This window comes from Carettochelys insculpta, chromosome 17 (genome assembly GCF_033958435.1).
Source record: "Carettochelys insculpta isolate YL-2023 chromosome 17, ASM3395843v1, whole genome shotgun sequence".
Lineage (NCBI taxonomy): Eukaryota > Metazoa > Chordata > Testudines > Carettochelyidae > Carettochelys > Carettochelys insculpta.
In genome coordinates, this window is record NC_134153.1 from 12,863,259 (window position 1) to 12,886,994 (window position 23,736).

At 41.6% G+C, this 23,736-nt stretch overlaps 1 protein-coding gene across 5 annotated transcripts in view; it reads right to left on the reverse strand.

Annotated features, from left to right (window-relative positions):
• Positions 1 to 23,736, reverse strand: part of GNAS (GNAS complex locus) — a 292,287-nt gene that overhangs the window by 166,663 nt on the left and 101,888 nt on the right. For 2 of the 5 annotated variants that reach the window (XM_075012125.1, XM_075012123.1), the window contains exon 2: positions 11,277 to 11,349. In XM_075012125.1, the coding sequence (XP_074868226.1) occupies positions 11,277 to 11,349 (73 nt within the window). Of the gene's footprint in view, positions 1 to 11,276; positions 11,350 to 15,872; positions 15,886 to 15,941; positions 16,951 to 23,736 lie in introns of those variants that run through there. The other 3 variants (XM_075012128.1, XM_075012124.1, XM_075012126.1) reach the window with 3 other exon arrangements.

Below are 23,736 nucleotides of genomic sequence, written 5' to 3' on the forward strand. Positions count from 1 at the left end.
CAAATAAAACGATAAGATTCCTGGTAAGACAAATAAAAAGAAAAATAGGCAATGGATGGAATACAACAAGCAGCATGTTGGTCAAATTCTTGAAGGAACTATAAAAGGCTAGGAGGCGGCCGTGCTGAAATTTCTTCAGGACAGAAACAGAGATGGGAGATTGCACAGAACTTCAGTATAAGCAGCGACTCTTTTCTTTATCTCTGTGTTTTGTAGCAGGGTTTGATAATACTGTTTTGGGCTGTTATTCTGCAACAGGATAGGGAGAAGACAGTGTTCTGCTCTACAGTTACATTCCAAAAATTTACTTTTGGAAATTATGGTTGGGGGAACACAATTTTGAAAAATAATGTTCTCTCTCCCTTAGACCTTGGTATTTTCGCATCATTCCCAAAGTGTTCTAAACATGGTTTTGAACTAGCTACCTTTTTTTGTTTTTTTTTTCTTTTTTTAAATACAACAGCTGTAGGTAATTTTTTGGTATGGGGAAGGAGAGATCACCTGGAAGGTCATGAGATACAAGTCACCGATGTTTTAGTTTTAACCATTGGCAAAAAGTAATTAACAAAAAACAAAGGCACACAAAAAGTCAGTTCTAGAACAGATGGACAATTCATTTTCTGCTATCTGTAGATAATGTTTTACTTTCCCTTTTGTTTCTCAGATGTCATCAGTCATACTTATTTCACTATTTGTAATCATGATCACTGCCCTCAAAACCCTCTAGAACGCTAATGCTAAAGCTCTAATAGGTGGAAAATTCTCAATGCATACTTAAAAGAGCTTTAGAGAAATTTAAACCTCAAAACTGAAGTGACAGCAAATACTGTATTTTGTACAGTTCTAATATGCAAGAAAAATTTAATAAAGCAAGCTGCTGGTGACATATGTAAATGTAGTTTAAAGGAAGAGATTACCATTACTATTTATCAGAATATTGCAACATTTAAATACCAGCACAAAATGCCTAGTTACAAGGTCAGGAACAATAATTCAGGAGACAAACAGTTCTTTACTTGTGACAACACAAACTGGCAGTGTAACGACTGTTTTACCAGCAGGATTCTCCCTCCTCTCCCCAATTAATAAATCTGCATAGTCTGCCAAAGAAAGCACTATTATTCTTTCATATGCATCCAAAATCTAGCAAATTTTCTGAGGCAGAATTAATACCAAAACAATCATTTTGCAAATAAAACATTCTTTCAAGCAATATATGTTTTAGAAAACAAAATCTGAATCTTCTCTTTGATAGTGTGCTTTAAAACTGAAGTCTTTTCACAGCAGCATGATTTTTTATAGAAATAGACAAGACAGAACTCTCCATTTTTCTTTTAGGAACTTTATAATCTTTGTAGGCCAGCTGTCTATAACTTACTGCTTTTCAAGAGAATAAAAATAAAAATTTCAGTTCAGTGCATTTGACAATACGTTCTTAAAGCTTAATTCAAAGCCTAATGAATGGGACCTCTTCTCCTGACTTTAGTAGGCTATGGATCAGCTCCTTACTAGCTTATGTTCAACACCAGAGGATGGTAACATTTGTGGGTCAAAGCAATGCAAACACACACACACACACACACACCTTTGCATATCGACCATACACTTCTCCTATGAGGGATTTCACTTGCTCAGCTTGTGTAGTCCTTTCAGAGGGAGTCTCGTTTTAATTCTGAATTCAAGACACCACACAGCTGCTTTCAATGCTAACTTTCTAAGAATACAAGAAATGGTTAATTTGTAAATCAAAGCCTAAAGGCAGTGCTGTAAGCAGGACATGAGAAGTAATTCTTCTGCTCTACTCCACAGTGATTAGGCCTCAGCTGTAATATTGTACCCAGGTTTGGGTGCCACATTTCAAGAAAGATATGGACAAATTGGGAGAAAAGTCCAAAGAAGAGCAACAAAAGTGATTAACTGTTAAACATAACCTATGAGGAAAGACTTAAAGACCTGGATTTGTTTAGTCAAATAGAAAAGACTGAGAAGGGACATGATAACTTTCAAGTATCTAAAAGGTTGTTACAAGGGAAAGGAAGAAAAATATTCTCCTTAACCTCTCATGATGGGATAAGAAGTGATTGGCTTAAATTGCAGCAATCAAAGTTTAGGTTAGACATTAGAAAAACTTCCTGTCAGATGGTTGATCACTGGAATAAATTGCTGCGGGGGGGCTGTGGAATCACCATCACTGGAGATTTTTAAGAGCAGGTTAGACAAACACCAGTAAGAGATCATGAAAATAGTACTTAGATCTGCCTTGAATGAAGGGGACTGAACTAGATGACCTCTTGAGGTTCCTTCCTGTTCTACAATTCCCTGACATGAACAACTGCTCAGATTGCAACTCAAAGGCTAAACGTTAGTCTTCAAGATCTCCTCAAATAAGGAAGAGATCAAGACTAAAAATTCTGCAGTCTCTTTTGCTTTCGTTCCTTCTAGAAATTAATTTTTTTTTCCATAAAAAGTTACCCTCAACACAACATTCAGGTTCCTAACAACAGCTTTTTTACGTCATCAAATATGATTGCCTTCCAGACTGAGAAACAAGAGAAGACAATGCTTAGCTTTTATAAAAAGTGTTGCATCCATTGTAAGACACACGCAGGATCAAGTTTTAATCACAACATCTTGTCTACTGACACACTGCCATTTTATTACTACTTAAGGAGCCTTATCCAAAGACAACCACTGTTATTTTAAGACAAGATTTATAATACAATAAAACAAAATAAACTTTTCTTCTTCCCCTACTGATTTAACCCTTATCTCAGATCCCACAACACAGACCCCTATCAAAATCCATGACTTGTTAGCTGTAATTGGAATTTTGAAGATTTTTCAAGCAGACCCTATAGTCTCTCATACACATGGCTTTTGCATCTAAATCGACTCCAAAAACCAACCAACAAGTGAGCTTTACTCAGCCACCAAAAGCACTTGTTTCTGTTTATAGGAAAGTTTGTTAAAGTCACTTTATGCTTTCTCAAAATGCACTGACAATACCATGCTAAAGTGATTTTTGTACACAGTCTCAAACACACAGTGAACAGACAGGAACATTTGTACATGTAATATCCTGTCTGTATGAAGAGGGAAATCTTCCTTTTAGATGACTTAGTTATAATAGTTACATGTCTTTCCACTGTCTTAATTTTAAAAACATTCAAAATAATAAGGTTTGGAGAATTATATGAAAAGTGCATATGCTTGGGAGCTAGATGATTATAGATAACAGGTACTGTGGCGCGTCACCAATTCAGCTATTTGAATCCAGTTTGGATTGACAGTGACCACACAGATTTACACTCTGGTCATTTACCTACCTTACGGGAAATGATCGATGCCTCATGGCTCAATGTACAAAGAGGGATTAAACAGTGCACGAGACAGTGTCTCCACGTTCCTCAAAGCTATTTCAAAACTGGAGAGTACGATGAAAAGGGCAAAAAAGAGAAGCATCCAAAACTTTAGGGGACTGGATAGGTTTATATCCAATTTTGTTTTCCAAAAAAGGTGCAGTGAGGCATTCATACAAAATCCATCTGAGAGCATTGGAAACTAAGGCTGTATCTACACTATGGCCGTATCTACACTACGGCCAGGATCAATACTGAGATTGAGGCAATCATGGTCGATTTAACAGGTCTAGTGAAGACCGACCAAATCAACTGCAGATCAGTCTCCAGCTGACCTCTGTACTTCACCCTGAAGAGGAGAGTAAGAGTATCTCCCATTGACTCCACACAGTGCAGACCTGGCAGTAAACAACCTAAAGTATGTCAACTCAAGCTATGTTATTCATGTAACTGGATGCGAACATCTTAAGTCAACTTATTGCGACAGTGTAATGGGAGGGACAGGGCTAGATATACTTGGCAGGTGTTCGTCTGACCCGTTCTTAAAAACTTTCAAACTGGAATCTAAAACCTACCTTGGAAACCTATTCTAGAGCTTAAACGCCTTTTAAATGGCCAAATGCACATTCTACTAACATTCTGCATTTGCTTAGCCCATAGTTCAACCGCTCCTTACTGTGGTCTAGGCTGCTTGTGTATGGCTTCATGAGTCAAGGGAGCAGGAATAAGCTGGTATTCCCAGAATCACTTCCGGCATTTCCACATCTCCAATGGTGGTTTTCTGGTCTGGGAAGAAAGTTCAAGTTCCGCAGCTTTCTAAACAGACCAGAGTTCCTAACGATGCATGTGTCATGTGCCTTTCCTGACCATCCCACATTGACATCAGTGAAGAAACCCTTATGATCCACCAATGCCAAAACACCATGGAGAAGAATGCCTTGAGGTTCATGTACTCTTGTAAGGTGGTCCGGTGCCAAGATAGGGTAGTAATTGGAACACACATCCCTACTATAGTTAGAAAACCCATTGAGGTAAAATGGTCCACTATGTCCTGCACATTTACCAGAGTCACTGTCTTTTGTAGCAAAAGGGTATTGATTGCCTTGGTTATGTGGATCACAGCAGCCCCCACTGTAGGTATGCCTACTCTGAATTGATTGCCCACTGACCAGTAGCTGTTTGGCACTGCAAGCTTCCAGAACTATTGCCATACACTTCTTAGCTGTCAGAGCAGGGCTCACTTTGGAATTGCAGTGCTTCAGGGCAGAGGAAAGCAATTTTCAGGTTCCATAAAAGTGGCCTTATGCACACGGAAGCTTTGTAGCCACTGCTGATCGTCCCATACTTGTGAAGAAATGTGATGCCACCAGTCTGAGTTTGTTTTACAGCACCAGAACCGGTGCTCCACTGTGTACAAAGCATCTCCTCATTCCCACTCTCCAGTGTCTCACATTCGTATATGTCCATATTGTCCCTGATGCCTTCATCACTCTTATGGCTGCTTAGGCTCTGCACATACCACAGCACAATGTGACGTGTTCACAATACTTGCCACAACAGTTCTAAAGCTGTACACATTCCATGCAGGCATTGTAATGGTGTCTGCACGGATATGTAAGAAGTGTGTAAAGACAATTTTTGACGCTGCTTTCCAAAGTGGGAGGGAGGAGAGAAGTACACTATGGGATGCTGATGATATACACACTCAACCACCCAGGGCATATTTTTGTCCCATCAGACATTTGGACAGAAACCCACAATACAATAGGGCATCAGGAACAGGAGGTAGGTACCCACAATGCGTTGCTGATGAAGTCAAAGCTGGAAACGCTAACTGGGACACACTCCGTGAACTCTGTGTGGAAATGTGGACATGCATCCTCAACTTTGTAAAATTGAATGCTAGAAAAATCAACCTTAACAAATTCAGCCTAATTCATATTGTAGACATGGACGTCCAATGACAGCAAGTCCATCTCTTCCCTTGGAAGCCTATAACGGTAGTTATTCTCTGAAGTAGTCTGAAAGTTTTCCTAATATGTAACCTAAATTTCTTCTGCTGAATATGAAGCCCATTACTCCCTGTCGTACTTCCAGTGGACATGGCAAACAACTGATCACTGTCCTTTTTCAAAACACCCTGAAGTCCTGCACTCCAAAATGCTTGCATCTCCTTTCAGTTTGCTGTCATCTTCAAATTTTATAGCATAATCTCTGTGCTATTATACCTGAGTCCTTAATGAAAATGCTGAATGGTGCCAATACCAGAGAAGGCAAACCCCTAACGAGACACCACTAGCTGTGTTTTCCCACTTTAGCAAAGAACCACTAACATGATTTTCTTATAACTTTTGTACCCACCTTGTCATGATTCCATGCAGACCACTTTTCCCTAGTTGGATTATCAGACTGCCACAGAAGACTTCATCAAAAGCCTGACTGAAAAATCAAGATGTTATATCTACTGGTTCTCTGTGCACTGAGCCAGTTTCTCCTATTATTTTTAATGAATAATCTGCATTTCTATCAAGCCTTATATAAAGTACTTTAAAAATATTATTAAACTAAGCACAAGGTATTTAAGTATTTTCACCATATGTGTAATGGGAAAACAGACAGAGTAGCTACTTGCTCTACCCATGATGTTGCAGAGGAACTGACTGAGCTAGAAATACAACCCAAATTTAATCAGCTACAAAGACATCTTTCCCTTATTAGTCCCTTTTCCCAGTGAATTTCTTGCATCTTTTCAACTCCTGATTTCCAGCAGTGTTTCATTTTTGTTGAACTATTTAAACATCTCTTCTTTTTCGATAAGGCACTTCCAAACTGTTAACTCCCCATTTACTCCTCCCTTTCTAAAGCTATGCAAAACAGTAACTCTTCCTCCAGAGCCCGTGGACCTGATTTTTTTTTTTTAACCCCGACCAACCCTTCCTTCTGTTTGTCCTGGTCATGCCATCCATTCAGTTTGCTCCCTGTGTTCCATGAAGGCTTGAATATTAAATCCTGCACATAATGCATCCAGAGGAGGAATAAAGTCAAAGACAGAAGGATCATAGCAGTTTTACTTTATAATTACTTGCTGGAAAATGCAACATGAAGCAGCACTGACCTGCTCTTTTGCAGTATTCTCATGAAAAGAGTTTCAGAATGTTAAGGAGGGAGGGAAGGGAAGTCACAGGCTTCCTGCTATTACATGCCAAATTTAAACTCTTACTACATCACAAGGGGCCCTATTGTTGACAGTCTTGCGGAGGCACACAGGAGTTGGTAGGGATGGTGTCTGAACTTATCCTTAAAAGGTGGCTTCTCCTAGGAACAGATGAGATGAAGTGGAATGGCAACATGGAGAAGCTTGTACTCCCAGAAGCCAGGATGTAACGATTGTGTGGATTTGTCAGTCCACAGTGACATCCATTCAGCACCTTCTCGAAGAGCTGAAAGCACTCACGCCAATGTTAAATACTTCTGAAAATCCCACCCTGCTTCTATTGTAGACCATGTTATCCTTCCCCAGTATCACAGAAGTTGCTCACCCATATCCACAATGTTTTACTTTCTTCCCTCTTATGAGTGTAGACAATGAGAGGGAAAACATTTTTTAAATGTTTTATTCTGAAGCTGTCTTTGCTGTACTTACCCAGCTAAGAAACTTAAGCGGACTTTAAATTCACCACAATGCAGTGAACAATTAAGCATCTTAATTACCTGAACCACCACAAACTAATTAGCTAACACAATCAAGAATCTGAATTCCACAAGGTCCACTTCCTAGTTTACCGAAAAAAAATGAAGATTTCACCTAGTTAAATAGAAAATGCCAAGTTGAGCCAAGTGCACATATAGAATATTCACATATAAAATATTAATATGGAATATTGATTTTTCAACTTTCGTCTGCATTTGTAGAACTCTCAAAACATTGCAAATGGAAAGGCAGAGCCCTCTTGGAAATTTTAGAGAGAGTCTGTGGAGCTCCAGGGGTGCATGGGCCACATGTTGAACACCACAAATACAGAATAAAGGCAGCACGTAAAAATCCCTGCAGTAAATTAGCATTCTTAACACAGGATGCTTAATTAGCAGAAATTAAAAAAAATCTGCTCAGCACAGAAAAAAAATTAGGTCCCACCAAGATATCTAATTTTTTTTTTTTAAAGCCTATTAGGTACCTTTACATGATGTACTTTTTTTCTGCTTGTAACATACATGATCACATCAAGGACAACAAAGTTTTCAACAGTATTAACAACCTGAATTTATTTTAAGTCACACAGTTAACCTGTACCACTGAAAAAAAGATTTAAAACCACATTCATAGTAGACAGCTGAAGGGATTCCTGTGGATAATTGCGCTAATGAATAACTTCTCACTTACAATGTATTACAGCATTTACAAACTACCCATCATAAGACTAAGTGCCAAAATGAGTCAGACCAAAAGTCATCCAACCCAAATTTCCTGTATCCAATACTGGCCAGTACCAGAGTTTCAGGGGGAGCATATAAAACAGTGCAGTTGGAGAGAGACACACATCATCTACACCTGGCCACCTAAGGTTTATGGGTAAACTAATCATGGGGTCGCATCCTTGATCATATACGTAGCCTTTGATGGACCTAAACTCTGCATAATGATCCTGCTTGGAGCATGACCTGATGACGTCCTGAGGTCTCCTGCAATGCTGATTCTATAAGCTCCAAGTAAACCTGTTCATGTTAACTGGTTAACCAGTAAGCCTCATCCTAGATGGATGAGACTTACCGTTCACAGTTAACTGGTGGAGGCTGCAGTAGACCCCCTACAACACAGGTGTGCATTGCTCCAGTGTGGCCAGAGCAGCTCTTGTCTGCAGCAGGCCCAGCCCAGGAGCACTGCAGGCAGGAGCTCTCCAGCCCGGCTGGAGCGGCCCCGAGTCCCAAGGGGTCCCGTGCACAACGCAGGCAGGGGCACTTCATCAGAGCTGGGACAGCTCCCTTCCTCCCACCCTTTAATCAGTTAACCGGTTAAACCAGGGGTCAGCAACCAAAATTGCAAGAAGAGCCATTTTTTTAATTCAGAAAAAAAATACGAGTAATTCATGTGCACTGCAGCTCTTGAATATGAGACAGTCTTTAATAAATAACATCAAACCATATTTTTGGACCCTATTTTAAGAACAGTGTGCACATAATGATTTCTAGTATGATACATGGTTTACTGCAGGATGTTCACCATTTATTGAAAATAATCGGCTTTTTTGTGGGGCTTTTTTTTGTTTTAAACTTTGCTATTATAGCATCAGAAGCCACAAAGAAGTCCTTAAACAGCTTTATGCGGCTCCTGAGCCACAGGTTGCAGACCTCTAGGTTAAACCTAACTGCTAACTGATTAACTAATTAAATGAGATTTTACATTCTTAGAGCCAAGAACTTACCCAGTTCTTTTTTCAACCCAGTTAGACTTTTGGTCAACACTGCATTCCAAGACAATAAGTTCCACAGGACATTCATCAGATGCATTTATTGTGTTAATGTATATGTGACTGAATTTATCCTTACTTTTTTTGTAATGGGACCAGCATGATTAATAAGAAAAATAATGTTTAATTCACCAGACCATAAATCTGTTCTTTTTACATACTGAAAATGCGGCAGGGAATCAAGTGCAGAGGTTGTGGGAGGGTAGGCAAGAAAGTATGGTGCCATGAACTCATTTTAAGAAAAAGTGCAAATATTTTAAGGAACTAGCGTACATATAATCTGCAAGGTCCACACATGCTTAAACATACTTTCCTACCTAGCATTTGAAGGATAAGTTATGATTTATTTACTCTTCGGGTAGCATCTAAAGAAATTAGATGCCACAAGATACAGTATGTAGGCACTACTCGCTTTTTCACTGCGATTTCCATGTAACTAAATGTGTGACTATTTACAAGTCAGAGGGAACGTATGAAGGCAATGTGTCACATATTACTTACTAGCAACAACTTATTTCCAACCATTAATATCTTTAGTAGATTTAATCAGTATCAGTTTTATGGGCCAATTTCTGAAAGGATACTTAGCATCTATAACTTCCATAGACATTAATGGGTATTGGAGAGATTTAGCAAGTCGGCATCTGATCCTGTACCAGGGTCAAATCCTACAACCCTCCACCCACCTGACTAGTCAAATTAAATTAAATGCAGACTATTTGCATGAGTAAGATTTTGCAGGATTGGGCTCTTAGGCAGAGAATGCTGTCTTGAGCAAAGAAAAAATATTCTCTCTAAAAACAGCAGAGAAAATGACAGATCATCATCAATCTGGGTAAACTTTCTTCCAAGAGAGTGCATACCTTTCTGCTACACTAGTGTTTTGGGATTAGGCAGACGTACTGTCCAGGTTCTCTAGCTGGATGTTTGGCTCAGGTATTCTTATCAAAGAATCACCTACTGAAAAAACTAATTAATCCTCTTAAACAGAAGATTCACATACTAAATGATGTGGGCTGAAAGTCAAAATATTACCTAACTGAATTTATTTATCTTTGAAAAAGTTAAAACGGATGTTCAAAGGTAAAAATGGGCTGGTACAGTGTACCAGAAATAGTCCATACACAGCCAATGTTAAGTTGCTGCCATAGCAGTGCTTTAACATTAATGCCTCTTTTGCTCCTTGCTGTTGGTGGCCCTACCAATAGGATCCAAGCAGGGCTACTGTGAGGTATAGAGAAAAGAGGCTTCTGCGCCAGGGTCCAGGGCTCCTGGACTCCACCACCACAGAAGTGGCCAAGAACTGCCTCCAACCCCTCAAATCACCACCAGTGCCCTTGGAATCCTGGTTGCCATGGCAGCAGCAGCCATGAAGAGCAAGGAATGGCTGGGGTACTCTGGCCTCAGCCCCTCACCTTCCACTGGAAGTCTCATCCCTTTTGGGTTCCCAGAGCTACTCACCCATCAAGCCAAGGACCCCTGTGTACTGGTAAGTCCTCTAAGTTGCTCTCACTCCTGATGAGGACATAATGTAATCTAACATAAACATGCTGGACTTTGAAATTCCAATGCCCAGAAATTAAGTTGGAATCACTAGAATTCTAAGAGCACACATCTTTCTGGAGCTGAGATCGTCTTAAATGTAAAAAAAAGTCAAATGGCATCTTTACTGCCTAGTACCCTTCAATAAGATTAAGGGAAAAATTAACACACAAAAATATCTTGTGTATCCTTTTAACGGTATAGAAGACTAATAAAATATCATCAACAATTTAACATACCTTTATCTCAATGCTACAAAGTTGTTTTAACTATATGTAGAATTAAAAACTAAACTATTGGTAAGAATTACTTTTTATGCCTAATACTTTCCTCATCACTACCGCCAAATAATTTTACAGATAAAGTGTAAACAAAGAAAGCTTTAAGCGACATGACTAACTGCACTATCACTATAACCAAATAACATATACAGGAAAGGAAAATAAAATCTAACTCAGAACGCCAAAGCCTCACAAATCAGAGTATATAATGAAGATAGTGAAACATAAGCTCCCTATTCAATGAAGAAAAATGCATTGGTTTTTGTACTTTAGAATCTAACAAGAGAAAATGTTTACAGTAGCATGAATCAATGTGCTACAGCAGAGGTAAATCAGTGTCAGCCATGTTAGGAAAGAAACTGCAGTTTGAAAAAAAACTTCATCTTAATCAACCCTGATAGAAAGAACCTTGATAAAATCATTGAATAACAATGTTGCTTATTAATTCTTAGCATCTTACTTCTTCCAGAGAAATTGCACATAAGAACATTGATTATTAACATCCAAATATGCTACATTCATAGTCATAACATTAAGACAGAAATATACTGAAATATAACGCCTGAGCAACCACTATTGAACAGTGCACACATCCCAAGGCATGGAGTGAAAAAGATGAATTTACTTACTCAGCATTAAATCCATTCACATGTAAGATCCTCATCTGTTTGACTATTGTGCTTTTACCAGATTCACCAGCACCTAGAAAATGAAAGTAAATCAGCTTCAGAAGGAAATAGGAGTAATGCAAGGGCACATAAGAATCTTTTCTTTAGCAGTAAAATCCAAAAAATTTAGATTACTTAGTGAAAGAGTGAAAAGTGAAAGAAAAAACTAATTGCCACTGGAAACTGCAGTCATGGCTAAAAATAAATTTCCAGCTCCAGTCATGTGTCACAGCTGAATTTTGGAGGATTTCACCAACCATAATTTCTAGAATCAGTGTTGAAAGCAGGCTGAGGATTTGGAGAAAGAGAGTGGGGAAGCTTCTAAGATTTTGAGGGAAGAGGGAGGAGAAAAACTGACAAGCTTAAATCTTCTCACTTGGTCACTGCTTTCTGATGGACAGAAAGGTCAAGTCAATTTAATTCATGTGAAGCATTCTTCAGTTATCAGAGGGGTAGCTCAGTTAGTCTGTATCTTCGAAAGCAATAAAAAATCCTGTGACACCTTATAGACTAAAAGATATTTTGGAGCATAAAGGGAGTCTTTGCCCATGAAAGCTTATGCTCCAAAATATCTGTTAGTCTATAAGGTGCCACAGGACTTCTTGTTATTTTTCAGTTAAACCCTCAAAATCTCCGAGCCTTAAGTGCAGCTCTCTTCATACAAAAAACACTGAAACTTAAACACTAAATATGCAAGATACGGACAGACACAGTCATTTGAAAATGGAAAACAGTCCCTCTGACTCCTTCACCCACACATCTGAAAGAAAAAAAAAAAAAAAAGCTCCCTCCCCTTACCCCAGTCTGCATCCTGTAAGCAGCTTCCCCATCCTTTCCACATTATCCAAACCACACTCACACTCTATGGGTTGCAGAGAAAACCTCCAATACGCATCTTGTATGCAGCCCTTCTTGTCTCTCTCCCACACCCACCCCATGCACACTGAGCTAACAAGAAAGCCCCTACACTAGTCGGCTTCCTGTAAGCAGTACCACTCTACTCCCTCCCCCCTCCGCGCGCACACACTGAGCGTATGGTACGGAGAAAGCACCCTTTCTCCCATTCCAGTTGGCACCTTGTACCCACTCCCCCTGCATACTTAAAGGACTTCAGTAACAAAATCGAAATGAGCCATCCACACGTTCGGATCAGTGGCTCTCTGTGCCAAGCAGACAGACCTTTTTTTCCAGGAGTAAAGCCCCTTGTGCTAGTGAAGTATACACACACGGTGTCTCTCGTATCTTTTGGCTGCTTATTTTCCCCTGCCGTAAGTTTGGGTCTCACTAAGAAAAAGCACACACGGACCTTTGCAGGATAAGTTCATGGAAGTTCAGCTTGTGTTTCTAGGATGCCTGGTCTTTCCTAGCACACAATGACTGCATAGGCCTCCATTTTGAGTCTCATGTTCAAAACTGCATTTTAGTAGTGATATTTTAACATTTGTTTTCTGACAGAGACTCTTACCTCTGCCTTCTCCTTCTCTTCTGATATAAAAGCTAGATATTTTTTCCACCCAAGCCCTTAGTAGCTTGGAAGGAGACCAAGGCAAGGCTCTTTAGATATTTTGCTAACCAGACGCCAAAACCTCACACCATTTTTCCCCACTTGTTTTCACCAACTTATGATTATAAACAGGTTACCTTTGCATGTAGGCAACCATTGTGTCCCTCTTTCCCTCCCACCCTCACCTGTACCAACAAAAAGCCACCACGCTGCCTGATAAGGCAAGGAGCAAAAACAAACATGATTATTCCCAGTTCAAGCAAAAACTGGGTCATCTACACAACTGGAAATAGCCTGTGTACTGCAGTGAATGTTGCATCTGCTGAGATATTTAGAGACAGAGAAATTAATAATTTAAACGCTTATGCTGAATTTGCTAATAATTGCCTCAGACAAATTTTGATTTCCAGTTTAATTTCCCCTTTCAGTTTAATTTTAAGAGTAAAGATCAGTTATAAAATGTGTAACTGATATGCCAAGGAATTAGAGGCTTCTTTGGACCAGATAAAACATCAGTGGACAAAGCTTCATGGTACTCTGAGTGAGCCCCTTACTAAAATGTTCAGCTCATTATAGAGCAATAGGAACACATATAGGCCCCAACAGAATGAACACTTACATATGTGCTTAACTTCACCACAACCTTGCAGGCCACAGGGAGACTTCTCATAATAGTAAAGATGTTTGCATGCATGTTGCAGTTTGCAGGATTGGGGCCTAAAAACACGATGACAAGTAGTGTAGCTAAATATATTCTATTATTCTCAATATTTCTCTACCAACATATTTTACACTGAGGGCTTGTCTACACTTGCCCCCAACTTCGAAGGGGGCATCGTAATCAGGATGATGGGAAATTAATAATGAAGTGCTGTGGTGAATATGCAGCACTTCACTGGGCTAATTCTCCCCAACGGCAACTTCGAAGTGTCAAACTTCGAAGTGCCCGCAGCGATACACATGCTGGCACTTCAAAGTGCCCGCACTACTTCGAAGTGCCTTTACTCCCCAAAATTTAGGGCAGCTACACACATGCCGCATGCCAGCACTTTGAAGTTTGACACTTCGAAGTTGCCATGGGGGAGACTTAGTGCGATGAAGTGCTGCAGTGAATATGTAGCACTTCATTAGTGATCTCCCATCACCCTGATCACCATGCCATCTTCGAAGTCAAGGACAAGCGTAGACTCAGCCTTAGAGTTCCTTATTTATAGATGTCAGGTGCTCTGCGAAAGTGGATAAGCATAAGACAATAACACAAAGAGAAAGACATATTACCATTACGATATTTGTTTTACGGAGTTCACAGAAATACGTAACAGATTCTGTTTTAAATCTCAACATCTAGGTCGCTCACACAAATAAAACCTTATACCCATTATAAAAGAGCTTACAAGTTTTCTACACATATCTGAGCCATTTTTCTGCTACCAAAAATAAAAAAAAAATATCACAGACTAATGTCTTCTAATATTTTTTGTTATTAATTACTCATCACTTATTTATACAAATTAATTTTATAAGGTTTTCCTGTGTGAATATTTACATAGCAGTCAGCCTCCTGAATCTCTGACTGAAATAGCCCCCATACTGAAAGCCATATTGTAGTGAAAAGAGGGTTCTTCTATGGAAACACTGACAGACCCATAAACATAGTGCAGGCAACAATAATTCTTCTAATTATTTCGCCATTCATGCCAAACATGTAGTGACAGAAATTGATAGCATCTCATTATTTACATCTCATAACAATATGCCTGGCATTGGAGCATTTTCTTGTTAATTTTTTAACTGTAATTTTGGGGCCTTTAAACCTCAACCTGTATTTTTAATTGTATCTGCTAAAAAACAGCACACATGCGAATTACTCAACCTTAGATGTGAAAAATTATTATAAAATTACATATAGGACCAAGCCACAAATGTTCCCCAGAAAACACAGCACTTAAGATTGCCGCCACCACCAACAACAAAAATGGTTACAAACATTACAGGGGAAAGTACATGTCCATGACTCTTTAAAAAACAGGCTGTTTCCCACCACAAATCTGACATTACACTTCACAGCATTCCCAATACAGATACTACCTTTGCTTGTTTGCCTCAGGGATTAACATCCCCTCCCCAATCACTTCCCCTCCTCTCATCCCACAGTATCCCCCGCCTTAAAAATCCATTTCCCAATCGTTCTCCTCCCCAGCTTGTCTTCCAAGGGGTATTTCCCTTTTCCCATCCCCTACTTTGCAGAAGGGAAGTTCCCATCCTCTCCCACCCCATTCCTCCTTCCCCAGTAATAAGAGGGACCAAGAAGAAGCCATGTTCATCCCTAAATAACTGCTTTCCCCACATTCTATCACCTACTCCCAAAGGTTACCTCCCCCCCACACCTATTGGGGCAGCTTGAGTAGGCCTGAAAGATTCACTAGCTTGTTCTGAGCAGCTGTCTTCCTCCCCCACTTCCCCCCAAACTCAGAACCCTGTTCTTTCCCCTCCCCAGCCCCCATCCGCCTCACCCAGAACTGTTCATCTGCCCACAGCGCCCTGCCTCCAGACTCCCTCTCAACCCCAAGTGTTTTCCAGCTCCTTGTGTCCATTTACTGGTCTCAGGCACCCACGAGCATCTTTACAGACCCACTTGTACAGCTGCTTGTCCAGGACTATTTCCTTCCCCAAGGCCTACCTTTCCGCCCCCAGCCCCACTCCCTCATTACCCAGCAAGAGCCCTGACCTGCTTCTCCACCCAGACCACTCTTCCCACTTGCTCCCCAAATGGGGAGTGCTATTGCCCTGGTTCTCCCAAATCCCACAATACCCACCCTTCACACAGTGCAACTGGGTGGCCCTAGAAACACACCTCCCACCCCTCCGCCTGGCCTAGGTCCACCCCACCTCCGCCAGGGTGCAGCCCAGACCTCCCTCCCAGCCACGCTCCCTCCTAACTCCCGAGAGGAGAGCCCAAGGGTGGGCCCTACAAATCTACTTCCCCCAGGCTTCGCACCCAGCAGGAGTAGCCGATTCCTGACCCCCCAGCCCGGCTCCCCCAAGCCCCTCGCCCAGCAGGAGCAGCCGGTGCCTGGCCCCCCAACCCGGCTCCCCCAGGCCCGGCTCCCCAGGCCTCTTACCCAGCAGGAGCAGCCGGTGCGTGGCCCTATAGACCTGCTTGTCCTTCTGCAGCTGCTTCTCGATTTTCTTGTTGGCCTCTCGCTGCGCCTTCTCCTCGTTGCGCTGATCCTCGGTCTTGCTGTTCCCTAAACAGCCCATCTTGGGGAGGCGGGGGGGGGGCCAGGGAAGGGGGCAGGAGGCGGCTGGGGCTGCTGGGGGGAGGGAGGGAAGGGAGGGAGACACTCTCCCGGGCTCCCTTCCTCCTCCTCCTCCTCCTCCTCCTCCCCCCTTTTACTCGCTGCTGTGGCTGCCGCTGCCCAGAGACATGGAGAGCGCGGAGCCAGCCAAGGGGGGGCCGATGGCGATGACTTTGCTGCTGCTGCCGCTGCTGCTCAGCCGGGCCTCCTCCCCAGCAGCTGCAGCTGCTGCTTCTCCTCACCCTCCCTCCCAGACCCGCTCGGATCCCCTCAATGCACCTTTCCCCGAGGGAAAAAAACGGGGGATCTCCGCACCCCTGGCTGGATCACCGCTTAGTTCGGATTAAAAAAGAAAAAAAATTCCGCCCGTTTCTCCTTCCCGCACACAAATCCAGCGGCAGGTCTGCCCCCCAATATCCTGCTTAGATCCAAGGCACAGGCTCCCGACGGAGAAACCTCCCCAAATCCTGATCACGGAGAATCTAGAAGTGTCTCTTCCGTGCTGCTGGCCCTCTCTCCAACGTGGGGAAGCACCCAAAGGGGTCAATACAACCCCAGCTCCCTGCTGGAGAATGAGTCCCTTTTCCTCTCCGGGCTGTGCGGGTTTTCCTCTTCTGCTGCCGCTGCTTCTTCCTCCCTAATGGTGGCTTTTCCAGGCCGAGGCCCCCCCCCGCTTTTTTTTTTTCCCTTGCTGCTGCTGCTTTTTCACATTAGGTTTCCAGGCTGCTGAATCCTTTGGCTTCTCCAGCAAACAGAGGGAGTGGGGGGCAGAAAAGGGGAGGGGTGGGGGGGAGAGAGAAAAATAAAAGCCCGTTTGGTCTCCCCCCCAGCAAAACCGGCCCCCCCACTAGAGGGCTTCTTCCCCCCTAATTTAATATCTCTCCTCTCTCTTGCATTTCTCCTGAGGCGAAAGAGAGAGATATTTATTGAGATCTATAGAGAAGGGAGAGAGATGGGGTGGGGCAAGCAAGCTCACACACTGAACCATGGGAACTGAACCATTCACATGATACCCAAACGTCAGGAGTTACTGAGTAGAGGCGCCCTCTTCAAACCAAACACCCACGGAGGCCTTGGGTCCTCCCCGAGACGAGCAGGAGGGACAGGCTCGCTTCTAGGCTCCCTCTTTTTTCTTCACTTTTAGAAGCTACTTATTTAGGCGCTCGGCTACAGCAAGAGTGCCAACAAGTAAAACAGCGGGAATTCCCCTTTACGGGGCATCCTTCTTGTTTAACTTGCAAAAGCGAGGTACCCAGCGCTGGTGTTCAGTAAATCCCCTGGCAGTTTTGGCATGCGAGCTGGGCAGGCTAGGCAAGTTCCAACTAATTTCTTTCTTCTTCCTGAGCATTTCCCCAGCAGTTTCAGGCAAGTTATTTTACTCCCCCCATCCTGATTTCTTTACAGTATTGCAGTGTAAACAGCTCTTTCTTCCTCCTAAGTGTTCCATATTAGAGGCCTGTCCTGCAAACACTAAAGCATAAGGCTTCCTGCAGCCTGCATGCCCACTACAGTCAGTGTAGTTTGATTGGTTTAGGGCTAAATCATCTTAATTTTATTCATTGGAATCAGGTTTTAATCATCAAGGCCCAATCCTACATACAGTTTGGTGTATGCATAACTTTAAACTTAAAAATCTCATGGAAGGACTATTCGTATTTAAAGTTAAGTATGTACCTATGTGTGTGCAGGACTGGAGGTTAAAATATTCAGTTAAAGTTTATAAATTTTATTCCATAAATATTTTAACTAAGCTGCACATGGGGGAAGAAGTGTCACTTTATAAATAAAATACTTATTAGCGCCATCAAACAATATTTAAATGTACATTTGTACATGTTTCTTGGCTAATGAGCTTTAAGCCTTGTCCAAACTACGTAAGGCCCATCCTGCAACAGTTTAAGCTATAACTTTACTGATGTAGCTGGTTCCAGGTGAGTACAGTTACTCCATTAAATGGTTGCCACCTCATTCTCATACACTTTAATGCTGAAAGTAAGTCAGTGGGTAAACCCTGTCCCTGCAGGCTTGGGACCAGAGGCAGATGTGTAATTTTAAACTTGCAAATAACTCCACTGAAGTAAACGGGACTACTCACATGGTTAAAATAATATTGCTGAACTAAAGCCTGGTTTAGTGTCTTAGACTACATCACCCATGCATCCTGTCTCCTGTGTGTATGGCTTTTGCTAACTAACCATTTCTAAATTATTTTTAAAATATTTTAAAAATAAAAATACCAAAAGATTAAACAAGTGAATTGTACTTGCAGTAGGAAAATAAAGGTTAGTGCCTTTGTGCTTCTTCTTGTAAAATACTCGTTCCCCAACATATATCTAAAGGAGATTTGTATAGGTATGCTTTTGCAGAGCAGCTTAAAAGGTCAATGTCAAAGAATTGTTTTTGGAAAAAATTGATCACTGTAGTCGTGATCATGCAAACACCTGCACATCTGATTAACTTTATGATCTCAAGCATGTGAAGTTACTTCCTTAAGGATTTGCAGGACCGGGGGCATTTTTATAACCTCCCTGCATCCCCTCCCCACAAAATCTGCTCCCTCTGTTGGCTTCATTTGAGCAAAAGCTACTCTCAAAGTCATGCTAATACTATTGGGAAAGTGGATACAGAAGCAAAGATATTTGGCATGATGTTCTGGCATTCCATAAGCTGTAGATGTCGAACAAAAATGGCTGTGTTGATATCAACTCCATTCAAAACACCAGTTGAAAACAAAAGACCGGGGATTGCCGAATGAAAAAGAACAAGATGGGTAGGGGAAAGTATTTTTAAACTTTTAAAAATTAAAATAAAAAAAAAATTAAAGAACAGAAGGAAAATACAGACAAGATTACCTGATAACATCTATGACAAAGTGATACTTTATCTAATTGGGCTTCTGCATTAGTTATGATTGTATTCTTTCCTCACCTGGAAAATTAAATCCTGCATGAGAAAACTCCAGTGTACTTCAAGCAGTTAAAAACAGGAGCATTGTTACCTGAATCCTGCAAGTATCCAGGAAGCATCCTGTAAATGTTTATGCATAGACTTTATTCACTTGTGTAGTCCTACTAAAGATGGTTACTGATAGACACTCCACTCTTCCTAGTTAGCACAGAAATATAGTTTGATCTATGAGGTCTTAGAGACATGTTGCTTCACAAAAGTAGGATACTGATGACAGTAAAATGTAGAAAGTACCAGTTGAAAGGGACAAAGTCATATTTAAAACTGCATTTCTGTCTAATTCAAATTTACAAATAACACTTATGGATAGTACAGCTTAAAAAGACAAAAAAAAACCCCCAATGTTTTTCTATTTTATTCTGTTTACTTTGCACATTTGATAGGATGCTATATAGTCATTTCCACTCTGTTTTCCTTGGACACTCCATATACCTCATCTTTTCTATTGTGTGTGAGGGTCACTCTCGCACTCTCTCATGCATGCACACACACACACGTACATACATGGAAACAGCCACATTAATTGATATGAAAACAAAAAAGCAGACAAGTAGCACTTTAATGACTAACAAAATGATTTATTGGGTGATGAGTTTTGTGAGTCTTTAAAGTGCTATTTGTCTGCTTTTTTGTCTTGATAGAATACAGACAAACATGGCTATCTCTCTGTCACTATTAATTGATATGGAAATAATCCAGGTGCTGATGTAGTTCTTGCAACTGCTTAAACTTATTTTCTTAACTGACTAGATTTTAAGTTGACACTGTCTCCATCAACTGCTTAATTTCTAAAACAGTTTTTTGTATGAAAAGACATTTGAGAAATATTTTTCCTTTACTTTTTTTTTTAAATTGAATGAACAGAACTTTCTGGGTCTTATTTTGATCTCATCTCTGTTAAACTCCACTTACTTCATTACAGTTATTGTTTGCTTGCGCTAGTGTTAATGGGATTAGAATCAGGCCCTCTGTCTTCAATTACAAATGTCGGGCCTGATCCTGGATGTGCTCTCATCTTCCATTAAATACAATTTAGATTTGATGGGAATTGAGGGATTAACACGAGACAAAGATTGGTAGCCTGGGAAGGAGGAGTAATGGTGGTGACATAACTTTCTTTGTTTCTGTCTTTAGGATATCATCATCATCATACACAACAACCACCATTGGCTCAGCACCCATTGGAGTTTGATGCCTCTCTCACTATCTCCTTCCATCTTTCCCTGTCCAGTGCGGAGTGGCTTAGTTTCTGTAGACTAGCTCTGCACCAATCTACTACTAGATCATCTATCCATTCCCTGTGGGGTCTGCCTCTTTTATTCAAACAGTCTTCAGGATAGAGGTAGTTCATTTGCCGCAGGGCACATGCACTCCTGAAGACATTCTGTGCTAAAAATTAAAATTTCTGTACCAAAATTAAAAGCTCCTCACACAATATTTTAAAATTCTGCAAGTTTTATTTGTCAATAAATAAAGGTGGAGGTTCCAGGATGGAAGTAGGGTGTGCAGGCTGCTGGCTTCACAAGGGTGGGAGATCATCCTGCTGTCCTCCCAATAATCACCACCTTCCTTCAGGACACAGGATCAGCAGTGAGGCTGAACTCAGTCCTGACTGAAAACAAAGCCTGGGCCTGCCCAGAAACACCCTGGGACCTAGCTACTCTCCCCCAGGTGTGTGGCAAGCAGGCTCAACCAGGCAAAAATCCTAATGTACGGGGGGGGGGATCCAGGTGCATAGTGACATGATTCTGTGTGGGACAAACTTCATGCCCACTATTCTGATGGGGGGACCCTAAGTATGAGGGGATCTGGATGCAAAGAGGTTCTTTGAAAGAAGGGTTTCCAGGTACAGGGGGAATGGGACTCTCCAGAGGCTTCCATGTGAAGGCACTTGGGGCTCAGCAGAGGGTCTGGGTTCTGGGGAGTGGGATTTGGTGAAGTAGGAGTCTGAGTGCAGTTAGTTGGGGATCAGTGGCATGAGGGTCTGGATGCAGAGGGCTCAGGGTGGTGGCAGGGGCTGAGATTTGTCAAAGAGGTAGTTTGAGTGCAGGGAGTTCAGTGGGGGTGTGTGGTCTGGGTGCAGGGGCCTCCAGATGCAGGGGTGTAGGTTCAGTGGCGTGGGGTTCAGGTATGAAGGGCACGGTTGAGGGTTTCTGGATGTACCAGGTGAGACTTGGCTGGGGTGACTGGGTATGTGATGTCCAAATGCACTGAGGTGGGGTGGAGTGGGGAGCAGGTCTTCATACAATGACCCCCCCACCCTCAGCTGAGGAGCTATAGGGGCAAGAAGCAGGAGAAGATGCTGAGCTTCCTGCAGCCAGGTGATGGTCTGGCACAGCCCCAGCCACTCCTTGCAGGAGAAGAGGAAGTCCAGACTTCTCCTGCCTGGACTAGCAGCTGATTCTGGGTAGGAGTCAGTGCTTGGGGTGTTCCCTGCCCTGCCGTGATTTACCTTTCTGCTGGCTGCTCCAGGTGCCTGAAATGATGTCCTTGCACTGATAGGGAACAGTCCATGACTGCTCTTGCAGCTTCCCTTTGGTTGCCTGTGAGAAAGTCATTTTTCTGCAGCGAAGCAAAGAAATCTGTGGGGGACATGAATTGGATGCATGTGCAGTGGCACGGAACTCCCTCAGGAGTCAATATAGTGCTCAGACAACAACAGTTTTGTGTATATTTAAACTAAATTGCTCTTATGTTTTAGTCACATTTTTGATCCTCTGGTTCAGTTTTGACACAGTCTTAAAACACAAACTGTAAGCTTCACATGTAAACTTCCAAAGAGTTCAGGAGATTTCTAAAAGGAACAAGCTTTCTTTGTGTGAAAGAGAAAAGGAGAAAAATCCTCTTTAATTTTTGAATTATAGCGCACCAATCCCCCAGCTATGCAAACAACGAACTAGAGATTGTTTAAGTAGGGTACCCATATCTGAAAATGCTATCTGGTTCAGGGACCTGGCTCACCTCTAGTATTTAAAGCTTTAAGCAACATAGAACCAGTCCACCTGCAGGCTTGTCACCTTGTCTGGCACTTGAATAGTAACAGAGAAGTAGCTGCGTTAGTCTGTACTCTAACAAAAAAGACCAGCAGTCATGTACACTTTACATAGTAGGAACACAGATTTTGCAATATACATAAGAGGTGACTCATTATATTTTGCATTCTGTTCATGTCTAGCGAACAGAGGCCTGGACACAATGTAAAAATTGTCTGTGTTACTTAAAAGCGGACCCTACTACCTAATGAGCTGGAAAAGAATGAGATTTAGGCAGAACAAAAATTCAGATATGTAGCAGAGATCTTGTTAAATATTGTGTGCTCATAGGTTAAAAAAACTTTTAATTTTATGTAATTATCTTTGTGTGAGTTAATTATATGCTACTATATCCAATAATAAATTATTCTGTTAGTCTTTAAGGTGCTACATGACTGCTGGTTTGTTCTGTCTGGCACTGTGGCAGCATGGGGTGACAGAAATTGGAACACTGATCCTGCTAAGGTGTGATCTTGAGAAGATGAGCAGCCGATCCTTATTTTATCAAACAGTTTTGAATCTGGAATTATCTCCCCTCTAAACATTTAACTTAGCATCCTTCAGGACAAGGCCTACACCCTGTTTCTTTTGTATAGGATGAGGATGCCTCCTTTTTGATGCTCCCCTCTTGGGCAGTGTTGGTTTTAGATTTATTATTTTCTAGACAATTTACAGTATCAGGGGAAAGGGATAATTAATTAATACAATTATATGCAGAGAGTGCCCCAAAGGTTCCACTGGTCCGAAGCACCTAGTAGGATCAGGCCCTTGAGCAAAACTTAATGTTTTCCTTGAGAGAGTTACTCAGTACATTGTGCAGTCACCCTGTAGGTTCATGACCCCGATGTTTCAGTAGTTCTAAGAGAACTCCCCTTTGTAAAGATAGTGAGCAACTCAGAAACCAATGGAATCTTTCAACCCAATGGCACTTGTTTAGGGCACCCATTGTACCTCTGAGTGTGTACACACACAGAGATGATGATTAGAGAAGTTTTCTGGACACTCGTGATGATTAGAGATGTTCTTGCTCTTCTGCAAACCTTTTTTTTTGTAAATGTAGCATCAGAATTAAAAAAAAAAGGCATAAAGACCTATGCTCTTGGATTAGGGCTTCAGTAATGCATAATTGGACCTACAATTCTCAACACGTTTAATCCCCAATAAATGTGGCATTCCAGCCAATCTGAGGTAACAATTAATTAAGGCTAGGATTTAGATTCATGTCAATCTTCTTTTTGCTTTGATTAGTTCTGGCACTGCCTGATCACATTCTGGAAGGCAGTCTCCAACATCACAATGGCCTCTTGCATAGTCTACTGCTTGTAAGATGGAGCCATCTTCCACCAGCCATCATCCTGCGAAATCCTTTTGGCTTGAAATTAACAAAATCTACATGATACAAAGAGTGTCCTCCTTGCCCATTGATATAATAAGCAAGGGACCCTAGGGTAACTTCAAGCCAGTTTAAAGGGAACAAATAAATTTGAGGTAAGCAATAAATTAATATGGAAAAATGAAGAAACCTGGACGTGCAGCTAGCCAGTTTATGCAAATTTTTTTTCTTCCAGTCCTCAGCAAAACCAACAACAATAAACAGTTAACAACCATTAACATATCAA